Below are 13,473 nucleotides of genomic sequence, written 5' to 3'. Positions count from 1 at the left end.
TCATATTTACATTAATACTTTACATTATTCATGAGATATAATAAATAAATAAATAAATAAATTAGAGTCGTTAAATAATATTTTTTTAAAAAATTAAATTATCTTTATCAAGTGATTGATAAAATTAAAATAATTATAAAAAAACAGTGAAAATAGTTTTAAACAGTTAAGATTTAGTAAATAAAGCAAAAATAGTAATAATAAATTGTGTTAAATAAAACCTAACAACAACTAATCCAATTAAAATTAAATGAGAGCAAATATCTGAATCAGATTTGAAAATTCAGTCCTTTTTTAGATTTCATATCTAAAAATAAAAAACACCTTATTTCTTCAAATTTAAATTTATTTAATTATACCAACAAAAAAAAAAAATCTAAAACGTAATCAATCAAATAAATATTTTTAATTTAATTTAATAATATCCCAAATTTTTCTCTTTATAAGGAGGAGCAGTGACCATTAATTTTTGAGAGAGTAAAAAGTAATTTTTGAGAGAGTAAAAAGTACTTTACTGATAATTTCTCAGAGAGAGTGAAAATACTGAAAGATGAACATTCCTACTAATTTCGTCCTTATGTTGTTCGGGTTGTTATTTTGGTCAATATCACCAGTTATTGCTGTCAAAAAGGTAATGTCATTTGCTTTGTGTCAGATAAAAGCCTAATGTTTTTTTTATTTTTTTCAACCCTAATTTTATTTTTTTTGGATTTCAGTCCTATATTGTGTTATTAGGATCTCATTCACATGGGTTAGAGGTATCAGCCGTAGATCTTCAAAAAGTGGTCGATTCCCATCACAAATTGCTCGGATCCTTTTTGGGGAGGTTTGAAGTTCGATTTTTTTTTTGTTATTATATTATTATTATTTTGAATTAACAAAAATGGAAAATTTTCAGTTCTAAGAAGGCAAAAGATGCAATTTTTTACTCGTATAAGAACCACATAAATGGGTTTGCAGCCATTCTAGATGAGGAGGAGGCCACCGAACTTGCAAGTAAATATCAAACTATTTTAACTTTAATATATATTTATATATATTTAAATAATAATTAATAATAATTTATGGGACAGAGCACCCAGAAGTAGCCCAGAAGTAGCAGCAGTGTTGCCAAACAAAGCTAAAGAATTACACACAACTCATTCATGGGAGTTCATGCATTTGGAGAAGAATGGTGTTATTCCCTCTTCTTCTCCTTGGAGGAAGGCTAGATTTGGAGAAGATGTTATTATCGCCAATCTTGACTCAGGTAAATATATATTATCTTTTACTCATTCATATAGAGTTGTTCGAGTTAGTAGATTCTATTTGGGTTCCGGGTAAATTAAAAAATTAGGTAAATTAAGTTTTTATTTTGTTAAAAAAAAAAAAAAAATAGGTGTATGGCCGGAGTCCAAGAGTTTTGGAGAACAAGGCATAGTTGGAGGTGTGCCATCGAGGTGGAAAGGAGGCTGCACAGATAAAACCCCTGATGCAGTGCCTTGCAACCGGTACCATTGTTAATCATAATTTGATATTTTATTATTATTTTTAATTCAAATTAAAGGGTGATTAACTCCATTGATTATGATTAACACAGGAAATTAATCGGAGCAAAGTATTTCAACCAGGGGGCACTCGCGTACTTGAAATCCCAAAATTTAATGGACGAACTCCCATTGATCGTCAACTCCACACGCGACTACAAAGGTCATGGATCCCACACGCTGTCGACGGCTGGCGGCAGTTATGTCTCCAACGTTAGCGTGTCCGGTATCGGAACTGCCAAGGGCGGCTCTCCCAAGGCCCGCGTCGCTGCCTATAAGGTCTGCTGGCCGCTTCCTAACATTGGTGGCTGCTTTGACGCCGACGTTGCCGAGGCATTTGATCATGCCATCCACGACGGCGTCGATGTCCTTTCGCTTTCCATCGGCAGTCCACCAGCCGAATACTATGATGATATCATTGCCATTGGTTCCTTTCATGCAATAAAGAAAGGAATCCCCGTTGTGTGCTCCGCCGGAAACTCCGGCCCGAGCATGGCGACTGCTTCTAATATTGCTCCGTGGATTTTGACAGTCGGGGCTAGCACTTTGGACCGTGAATTTCAGGCGCCCATTGAACTTGGGAACGGACAACGCTTCACGGTTTGTTTAAAAATATTTAGTCATGAATTACAGTTTCCATATATGATAGGAAAATATTTAGATATTTGCCTTCCATTATTGCTTAACATAATATCATATTTGTCCTCGTTTGGTTGAACATAAAATTTGTTCTCGGTGATTAGGGGTCGAGCCTTTCGAATCCATTAGCGGGAAGAAAGCTATACCCATTGATAACGGGAGCTCAGGCGAAAGCGACGACCGCCTTTGCCCAGGACGCCATTCTCTGCAAACCGGAAACGTTGGATCATTCTAAAGTGAAAGGGAAGATCTTGGTTTGCTTGAGAGGGGGTTCTTCGAGAATTGACAAAGGAATGCAAGCCCTCATCGCCGGTGCTGTCGGAATGATTCTCTGCAATGATAGGTTTAGTGGATTTCAAATCATGGCCGATCTCTATGTTCTTCCAACTTCCCATATCAATTACAATGACGGCCAAGCTGTTTTCTCGTACATCTATTCCACGAAGTAAAAAAATTACAATTTCTTTACTTCTTTATGAATCTTTGTCGGAATCTTTCTCTAATTGTTGTTGTTTTTGACAGAAATCCGATGGGATATTTGATCCCGCCGTCGTCTAAAGTTAATACCAAACCTTCTCCAACAATGGCGGCTTTCTCCTCCAGAGGACCCAACATCGTTTCACCGGAAATTATCAAGGTTTGGTTATGAATTACGACACCCTTTTGAGATTATCAAGAACAGAGCTCATGAGTTTCTAATTCTTTGCAGCCGGACGTGACAGCGCCGGGAGTGGACATAATCGCGGCATTCTCCGGCGCTGTGAGCCCAACAGGGGAGCCATTCGACAACAGAGCAGTTCCATACATAACAATGTCGGGGACCTCCATGTCCTGTCCCCATGTCTCTGGCATTGTCGGCCTCCTCAAAGCTCTCCACCCCGAATGGAGCCCTGCTGCCATCAAATCTGCCATAATGACCTCCGCCAGAGTTAGTGACAACACAATGAACCTCATGCTCGACGGCGGCTCCCCTATCTTTGCTCCAGCCACCCCATTCATATATGGGTCAGGGCACATCCGCCCCACTGGCGCCATGGACCCCGGCCTTGTCTACGACCTTTCCCCCAACGATTACTTGGAATTCCTCTGCGCCAGCGGCTACAAGGAGAAGAACCTTCGAGTATTCGCCGATGGCAATTTCAAATGCCCTGTTTCTGGTTCTATTTTGAACTTTAATTACCCTTCTATTGGGGTTCAGAACTTAACTGGGAGTGTCACCGTTTCTAGAAGGCTGAAGAATGTTGGCATGCCGGGGGTTTATAGAGTTAGAGTCGAGCGGCCGGAAGGAGTTCAGGTTTCAGTGAAGCCAAGCGTTTTGAAGTTTGAGAAGATTGGAGAGGAGAAGGGGTTTGAATTGACGATGACAGGAGCTGTGGCGGAGGGTCAAATTAGTTACGGTACGTTGATTTGGACCGACGACAAGCACTTTGTTAGGAGCCCAATTGTTGTTTCTTCTGGCTTTTTCTGAACCCATTTTATTAGGAGGGTTACTAGATTTCTAAGTTTTGATTTTTTTTTGTTGCTGAAATCATATAGGTTTGTTTTTTTTTTTTTTTTTTTTTTTTTCTTTCTTTAGGATATGAATTAGTTCTTAGTTTCTTTTTATTTTAAACATTTCCCCCTTTTTCCTTTTTAGTTAATCCATTGTTTTAGTTTAATACGTTGAAACAAACAATTTCTTTTCATCTATCTGTTTCACAAGTCTCTTTTGGGGACAGTGCCCAAATCTTTACGTCTTTCGTGTGGATTAGAATTTACCCGACAATTAGAATTTACCTGACAATAAATTTTGTTACCGGGGCTTGCCACCTGCTCCCCTGTTATCAGGTCATCAACTTGACTTGCAGGCGTCAACCTCCATACATGGTCTTAAGACTTTGCGGGTGGTAATTTTTTTGCTACCATCATGTTAGGCCTTTTGAGCTTATTTGTATTTTAATCGAAGAGAGGTCACCAAGAGATAGATACAGGTGATAGAAAAAAAAGAGACAAGTTCCTAATTCAAAATATAGTGTGAGAGGGGCCGTGTTTCGAAAACACTTTTAAAAATGACACAAAATAAATAAATAAATAAATACATAAATAAACGTTTAAATTAAAAACATCCTATCCTAGGAAAAATAAATACATGAATTGGGTTGATGTTTTTTAGGGAAGCTCAAAATAAAGTCATGAGAGCGCCCAAAGTGGACAATATGATACAATTGTGAAGGCTTGTGGTTACTCATTTGGTATAGAGCCACATAGCAATTTCGTTATGCTTATGAAAAATTCTGCCAAATAAATTTGGGACACTATGAACGTTCTTATGCTTATGGAAACTCAAAGCAAAGACATGAGAGGGAGGGAGTTTCACATCGGCTATGCCTTTTAGAAAAACTCAAAGCAAAGATATGTGAGTTTATACTCAAAGTGGGTAGTGTCATACCATTACGGAGGTACATGTTTCCTAACATGGTATCAATAAAATCCTCAAATGTCAAACAAAGGAGTTGTGAGTCGTGAGTCTGAACCGTGTAGTCAAAATATACTACTAACCAAATTATAAAAATAAGATAAAATCTACTAAAATAAACTTTGTATAAAGACAGAATTGAAATTAATTTTAAAATTAACATTAATACCCCTAAATAGAAAAAAACTTAAAAACTTGGAAAAAATTATAAAGTATAGATAAACGGCTATATATTAACGGTAAGAACTCTTTTTAATTTTTTTATAAAGTTTGAAAGTGTTAATAATATGATAAAGTTTCATGTTTTTTTTTTAATTACTTTTTTAATAACGGAAGGATATTAATTAAACTTTTTAAAGTTGGGGTATTTTTAAAACAAAATAACTGTTTTCATCCAAAACTAATAAAAAAAAAAGCTTTAAAATTAATTCCTATATTTTAATTATATATATATATATATATAAAGCTTTAAAAAATAAATATTTTGAAAAGAAAAAAAAAAAAACAAAAACTCCTCACATTATTACTATCTGATTTTTTGGTTTTTTTTAGAAATTATATTTATTTTCTCATAATTCTGATTTAACCATTTAAAATGAGTACTCATTTAAAATTTAAAAATATTCGTAAAAAAATAGATAAAAAATAAAAAAGAAGTCTTAAATAAATAGAAATAAGGTTTACAAATTTTGATGACCCAAAATTTTATGTAACGATCCGAAATTTTATTTCTGTAATGACTCGAAATTTTCTACTTAATTTAAGGTCGCTATTGTATGCATATCATAAACATTGAATGCGGAAATACTTAATTTAAATTGTCATAAAACATGACCTTCAGTTAAAAACACAGCACGGACTTACGTGTTTCAAACGATAAATAAAATAAATAAACTTTTAAATTAAAAACATCCTATCCTAGTCTAAGTTTAAGAAAATAAATACGAGTACCCTATGCATGTGTCATAGTCTCGAGTTGCGATCCTGTCGTGAATGCCTTGCCTTAACCTGAAATAAAGGTAGCGTGTGACTTGAGTATTTTAAGAAATACTCAGTGAGTGACTCCACTATTGGGGGTTAAATGCAAGAACATGCGAATGTAATGACGGGACCTATCATATCAGTCTATTTTTCCTACGGCACTATTCTAATGGGAAACTTGGATGTGTACCATATACTCTATGCACAGCCCATACGTGCGAGTATGGGCTCACAAAACAGTTCGCACACGGCTGAACCCCTTTTCTTATCAGACGAGCCTTCTCTCGTAGCTCAACTTTTTTCGGATACCCATTAGAATTAATAACCATCACGACAACATTATGTAAAACATAACGATACTTCGCCTGCCTAATGGATGTACGCATCCGTACGCTCGTGATGGAATAGGGGTATCCCCAAATGCATGAGCACACATAATGCATGAGGTCCCAACATTTTGCAGTTTTCATTATCATTTAATACAACCCCGCTAGTGTTCTATACATATCATATTGTTTTTCATATCATTTCACGTATCGTTTATCATTCATATCATATCGTTTCTCATTCTTCAGTTCTCATATCATACATAATTCTAACGGGTTTATATTTCATGCCATTTATCGTGATTTCATGTCATTCATATTATGCAATATACACATAATTTAGGAGACATAACATTTAATGATATAGAATCAAACCAAGGGAAAGTATGAAACGGATTACCTTGATAATCAAGATCAAGAGTAAAGAAAACTCGTTTCTAAACTCGTGATTCGAATCACTCCACAAGAGGTTTGATCAATACCACTTGAATGACTCTAGCATGCAAGTTCTAGCAAAGAAAATCTTAGCTCTCAACAAAGTTAAAAAAAAAAAAATAGAAATCCTATTCTTTCTTAATTCCAAAATGTGCCTAATCAAAGAAAAGAATGCTTTATATAATCTTTACAACCTTAACCTAGACACATAACCCCCAAATTAAATTGGGTAGTAAATGAGAAATATCCATAACTTCCATATTAACATGGCTAGTCAACGGTGGAATATGGTAACCTACTAGGTTACCATATAACCTTAACTACAGTATGAAAAACAAACAAATATTTAAATTATAATTAAATCGTGCAATGAATTAAATGTGCTTATTAGTCATCTTTAGACTAGTTCCATAAATTTAGCTGAGTTCATTAAATGCAACTCAAAGTGCATTTAATGCATCTCTTTCTTAAAGCACAACTTTGCACAACATATAAAGGAGGTCTCCAACGCCTTCTAGAATTTCCTTTGATGAGCTCGCCATAACTTGAATACAAGTATACAAGGTTTGTTGTAGCTTCTTGGCTCTCGTCCTTGTAATTGGACATTGAGGTATGGAAATTCCTTGGTCGTGATTCATATGATTCTCCCCCTCTTGAGAAGGATTCGTCCTCGAATCCCAACCATCACCTACATCAAAAGGACTCAAATCAATAACATTAAAAGTTGCACTAACACCATACTTACCTGGAAAATCAATTTTATAAGCATTGTCGTTGATATGCTCAAGAACTTGAAAAGGTCCATCTCCTCGTGGTAAAAGCTTAGATTTTCTTTGGGTAGGAAATCTTTCTTTTCGGAAATGCACCCAAACCCAATCTCCTGGCTTGAAGATGACAATCTTGCGTCCTTTATTAATTCGGGTGGCAACCTTGGAATTTTGCTTCTCAATTTGTTCTTTTACTTGCTTGTGCAGTTTATGAACAAACTCAACCTTGGCATTTGCATCAAAATTCACAAACTATTTGGACGACATAGGTAACAAGTCAATGGGGTTAAAAGATTAAAGCCATAAACAATTTCAAAAGGTGTGCAATTAGTAGTGCTATGAACAACCCAATTTGAAACACCCGCTCATCGACAACACGACTTACAGGAGTTACCATCGACACCAATAACAAACTCCGACAACCAACCATAAATTTAGAAACATTTCCAAAACATTTCTATAAACATCTAGTAAAACATTTAAAACGAGTACTATTTAAAACATTAAATAACCTACATAACTTTTAAATAACTAAAAGCATAACTACACAAACAGACCCAGACATGGATTCTCAATGGTCCCTAGCCCGTTGGTCTCGTCCTCAGTTGGCCTGCATCGTCTAAATCTCGAAAGAAAAGTTATAATAAATTTGATAGTAATTAAAGTACCTAGTAAGTAGGTAACTTAGATTTCATGAGTTATAACTACTCTTTCCAAGTGTTTTTAAGTTTTATTCGCCTAGTTTCTCTTACCAGGGTCACCGGTTCATTAATGCGATATCTCAGCTACTGACTCTCTCTCTCTATATGTTTATCTAGAATTTTCGGACTCGTATGTAAGACTCTCTCTCGGTTAATACGGCCCGTCTACTAATTTCTCTGGTGGCCTGGTCATCTCATATATCAACGGTTATGAGTACTCATTCTCTTTGACTTAGCACTTAGCGCGTTGGTCAGGAACTCCGCATGAATTAGTAGACTACAATACTCATATAAATAAGTCATGGCACAACAACCAATAAACATATCCTAGAGTCATAACCTTTCCATTAACATGCATAACATACTCACGTCTAATGCATGTTTTCATACATTTATAATGTTCGACACAGAACATTCTGGTAATCATTAATAACATGCTTACATCACAAGCAAACTGTCACAATATACAATAGACATTAAATATCATCAAAGCTCATATTAACATATTAAGCTCTTAATCATATAAACAACATACTCATAAGTTGTAAAACAAGTTAAGAACTAGTTTAAAGAACGATACGCTACTTACTTGGTTTCAAATCCCTTTTTCCCTTGGATGTACATTTAATAGGGTATTTTAACTCAATTCCTTCCCATTAGACCTATATTTCACAATTTTCAAGATAAGTATAGTCCAATCTTGATAGGACATGTCAAAATGAGTCGAACGGGACAAACCGGGAGCCAAAACAATGACTCACGCGCCCCCACTCTCTCTATCAGCAGAATTCACACGCCCTTTCTTCTTCCTTGCGATTTCCTGCAATTTTCCCACTTTTACATTAATTCCTGTTAAGTCCTGAGACCATACTCCAACCCTACAGCACGTATTTCGTCCCGACTTCTTTTACAACTTTAGAGATCTCCTTATTACGATTCTAAGAAGCCCTATTTCATTACCTATTACTCAACATCCACCAAGATATCAAGTTTTAAAGGTTCGGTTATATGGATTTTGCGTTACATACACCAAGATATCAAATTTTAAAGGTTCGGTAATATGGATTTTATGTTACCTTCGTATAAACGTTCGATTCAGCTCAAAATTGCCCTTTGTCCTTAAAGAAATTCACGGCAACAACCTCCCTCTTCTGATTCCTGAGCAGTAACTGAGTGTAATCAAGCTAAACCACGCCAAATCTGAAATCCCCAATATGTCTACTCTGTTTTTGGTGTTCCCCTTCTCCCCTATTCTTCGTTTTTAAATCCAAACCAACTCCCCTATTCTTCGTTTTTTTTTTTTTTTAATTTTCTTATTTATAGATTTCTTATTATTATTATTATTAAATATCAACATAGCAACAAATAAGTACAAATGTACATATTATTATTATTATTTTTAGATTATGGTGGGCCATTAAACCACCTCCCTGAGCTTCCCTCAAAAGTAGCTCACGTATGGAACAAGATGATATGTAAAGTTTGCCTTTTCGAAACAAAAATCGATCTAACAATAATTAATTATCCACCATGAGTCCTTTTTTACAAGATTCAAGAAAAGGAGAAAAGAACATGTCATGTTGATACAAATCCTTTATGTGTTCAAAACCCAACAATTTAGCATTCAAAGTAGTGGGGAGGACATACATTCGTGAAAAAGCATCTACAACAATGTTCTCCTTACCTTGTTTATATTTTATGACATAAGAGAATGTTTCGATAAATTCTAACCACTTAGCATGTGGTCGGTTGAGTTTATTTTGTGCTCTCGAATGCTTTAAACTTTCATGATCCGTATGAATAACGAACTCGTTAGGCCAAAGATAATGTTGCTAGGTTTGCAATGCACGAACCAAAACATAAAGCTCTTTGTCATAAGTTGGATACCTCAAAGATGCACCCGTCAACTTCTCACTAAAGAACATTAAAGGTCTTTGATTTTGCATTAATACAGCACCTATCCCTACTCCACTAGCATCACATTCAATTTCAAAAGTTGACACAAAATTAGGTAATGCAAGCCATGGAGCGCAATTTTTCTTTCAAAGTATTAAAAGCAAGTTCTTGATCTTTTTCCCATATAAAGGATACATTTTTCTTAACAACTTCATTCAAGGGTGAAGCAATTGTACTAAAATTCTTAATGAACCTACGTATATAAACTTGCAAGACCATAAAAACTTCTTACCTCACTTACACTTTTAGGTGTAGGCCAATCTTTTATAGCCTTCACTTTCTCCTCATCAACCTGAACACTATTAGATGAAACTACAAACCAAAGATAGTTAACTTTTTCCATGCAAAAGATACATTTCTTTAAATTTACATACAAACATTTGTTTCTTAAAGTAGTCACAACATTGCGTACATGGGTAATATGATCATCTAAAGATTTAGAGTAAACAAGGATGTTATCAAAACAAACAACCACAAACTTACCTAAGTTTTCTCGTAAGACATGGTTCATTAGCCTCATGAATGTACTAGGTGCATTAGTTAATCCAAAATGCATAACCAACCATTCATAAAGATCATACTTGGTTTTAAAAGCTGTTTTCCACTCATCCCCAATATGCATGCGAATTTGATGATAACCCGATTTTAAATCAATCTTAGTAAAAAGATTACATCTATGCAATACATCAAGCATATCATCTAATCTAGGAATTTGATGCCTATACTTTATAGTTATCTTGTTTATAACCCTACAATCAACACACGCCAAGCACCATCTTTCTAAGGTACAAGAATAACTTCAACAGAACAAGGGCTCAAACTTTCACGTACATACCCTTTAGCAAGGAGTTCACTTACTTGCCTTTGTATCTCTTCGGCCTCCATTGGATTAGTCCTATATGCTGGTCGGTTTGGAATGGGCGTGCCAGGAATGAAGTCAATCTTGTGTTCGATCCCTCTAAGTGGTGGCAAACTACTAGGCATCTCCTTGAAAAATAAATCTTCAAACTCTTGCAAAAGCACAATAAAATCACTAGGCAAAGAAGGGTTAAGCATGTTAGTAAAGTAACAAGACCCCATGCACATAAGTACAAGAATAGTCGGGTTAGAGAGCAAAACATTCCTAGCCTCACTTGATCTAACATACAAGCTTACTAATTTGGCTTTTTTTTTTCTTTTTTTTTTTTTCTTCTTCCTCTAGGTTGAGTGCTACTCTCTTACTTTTCAATCAAGCTCTTTTTTTCACTTGATTCTTTTTCAATCTCTGCTGAGCCTCTCGCCTTTTCTTTTCAAGTTTGGAATGATCAATAAATACATCTTTTGGAGACAATGGAACAAGACATTGTGAGTAAAAGAGTATCGATTTTCATACCATCATACATTACTCGACGATCAAATTGCCAAGGCCCCCAGTAGTAAATCTCCAACATGCATGCATACAACATCACATAAAACATCATCAACATATTTTCCAATAGTAAAAGAAACCATAGCTTATTGAGTTACCCGTACTTCCCCACAATCATTCAACCATTGAAGCTTGAAGGGTCTTGGATGTGGTTGTGTCTTTAAATTAAGTCTTTTGACCAGAATGGAACTCACAACATTGGTGCAACTACCGCTATCAATGACAACATGACAAGGTAAGATTGAACAAGACACTAAGTTTGAAATAAGTTCTCTCGTTGGTCTAGGCCGTCCTACTTAATGTGGGTGTTTAGAGCTCGTCGAGTAACCAAAGATATATGTGTAGGGTCCTCTTCACTAAACTCCTCACTCTCATCAGTTTTCTCATTTATGTCGTCATGTGCCTCTTCATCCGTAACAATTTCTCCCTCTTTGATGGTCATAATTCTTGCATTTGGGCAAGCTCTACTATAGTGTCCTACCCCATAACATCTCCAACACTTTAAATCCCTATTTCGAACATTAGACTTTTCTATTTTTTCTTTCCCTCTTCTAGAACTCTCACCTTTCTCAAATTTAGCTTGACGCTTCTCATTAATCTCTTGATTTCTATGCTTATAATCAATGTTCTTACTATCCCTTTTCCATGTAGAAGTAGAATTGGAAAAAGTTTTAGAAGAATACAGTTGAAACCTTTGTTGGATTTGCCTCTCGATCTTAATTGCAATGTGCAACAACCCCTCGATATCAGAGTAAGGTTGTAAATCAGTCTTGTCTGCATTCTCTATGTTTATCCCATTAAGAAACCGTGCCATGAGATCCTCCATGTCCTCATCAAGATCAAGTCGATCCATCTATGTATCCATCTTCTTGTAATAATCCTCCACAAATTTTCGTCCTTGTTTCAATGCTTGAAGCTTTTGTGCCATGTCCCGTTGAAAATATTGTTGAACAAAACACTTCCTCATGGACTCTTTGAATTCGTACCATGAACCAATTCGTGCTTCAAGGCTTCTTCTCCTACCTGACATCAATTTATCCCACCAAATTTGAGCATATTGTTAGAATTGACCACTGCATAATAGTACCTTCTTTTCATCACTAAAATTATGACAGTTGAACACCAACTCTACCGTTTTCTTCCATTGAAGGTACTCCTCTGGATCGGTTTTGCCATAAAACTTTGGAAGTTTTAATTTGATGCTCCCCACGTTACGATCAATTCTATCATCATAAGGAACACGTTGTTGTAAATTATGATACCTTCTTCCATGGTCTCTCCCTCGCATCAAGCCACGACCAACCGCATGTGGACTATCCTCGTGTTGATCAGAATTGTCGCCCTTATATTGATTGGTTTAGGGTGCAGGTAGTGGAACCCTCCGTCGAGCTTGATTTTGAATCTCCAATCTTCCTATTCGATCTGTCAACTCTTATATTCCTCGAATTAGTCTTTTCATGGTTCGTTGTTGTGTTTCTCTCAATTGTGCATCAGTAATGTTAGGATTGTCGTCTGGATTTTCCATGCTATAAAAGAAAAAAAAAAGGACCTCACAAGCGCTCCCTCACGTGTGTTCTCTCGTAAATGCAATTCACTCGTGTTTAGCACTCCCTTACAAACTCACTCTCACAATTGAGCACACGCAAATCACACTCCAAAAAAAAATTGGGATGTGAGACAAGCTATATTACAGAGCTAAGTGCAATTCAAAGTGAATAACAGCACACTCAACACATCAACAAAAGTACTAAAGGTGTCATTTAATAACGACAAAGAAACGAATTAAAGAAAGAAAATGAATAAAGACTAATTTAGACGTAGTAACATACGAGAGTTACATATAATAATCCAGAGGAAAAAAAAGAAACATTTAACATCAATAAGATTTTTTTTTTTCTTTTTTTTCTTCGGCAACTAATGGACAAAATCTAATCAATTTACCACAACAAAATTGATTTAGAAGATCTTAAAGAAGAACAAAGTGTTGATAAGATCGCGATCTAACACTTCAATATGTCAACATGAATTAAAGCACATAAATAATGTTTTTTTTTTTTTTTTTTTTTTTTGCTATATATTTTTAAGACAGGATGTGAACATGCTACACAAACTAAAAATATATATATAGATGAGAATCAAAAGAGATAAACGCAAGCAAACATATATTCGTTCTTAAGCCTAAAGCACTGATACCAAATGATATGGAATCAACCCAAGGGAAAGTATGGAACGGATTACCTTAATGATCAAGATCAAGAGTAAAGAAACTCGTTTCTAAA

General features: G+C 35.5%; 1 protein-coding gene across 1 annotated transcript; it reads left to right on the top strand.

Annotated features, from left to right (window-relative positions):
- The first annotated feature begins 577 nt into the window (after nucleotides 1-577).
- LOC147786418 (subtilisin-like protease SBT5.4) lies at nucleotides 578-3,633 on the top strand. The gene is made up of 9 exons (XM_087120763.1): nucleotides 578-631; nucleotides 717-826; nucleotides 899-996; nucleotides 1,076-1,249; nucleotides 1,379-1,490; nucleotides 1,580-2,126; nucleotides 2,270-2,610; nucleotides 2,688-2,802; nucleotides 2,875-3,633. The coding sequence occupies exons 1-9, from the start codon at nucleotides 578-580 to the stop codon at nucleotides 3,631-3,633; spliced, it is 2,310 nt and encodes a 769-aa protein (XP_086976889.1).
- Nucleotides 3,634-13,473: the final 9,840 nt, after the last annotated feature.

The sequence above is a fragment of the Cucurbita pepo genome, chromosome 20 (assembly GCF_057944985.1).
Source record: "Cucurbita pepo subsp. pepo isolate OVF chromosome 20, ASM5794498v1, whole genome shotgun sequence".
NCBI lineage: Eukaryota > Viridiplantae > Streptophyta > Magnoliopsida > Cucurbitales > Cucurbitaceae > Cucurbita > Cucurbita pepo.
The sequence above is the reverse complement of the archived record's forward strand: the minus strand, read 5'-3'. Positions and strand labels throughout refer to the sequence as shown.

Coding starts and splice junctions, on each gene's coding strand:
- LOC147786418 (XM_087120763.1), top strand. CDS start 578: ATGTTGTTCGGGTTGTTATTTTGGTCAATATCACCAGTTATTGCTGTC. Junction 632..716: donor CAGTTATTGCTGTCAAAAAG/GTAATGTCATTT, acceptor TTTGGATTTCAG/TCCTATATTGTGTTATTAGG. Junction 997..1,075: donor GGAGGCCACCGAACTTGCAA/GTAAATATCAAA, acceptor TATGGGACAGAG/CACCCAGAAGTAGCCCAGAA.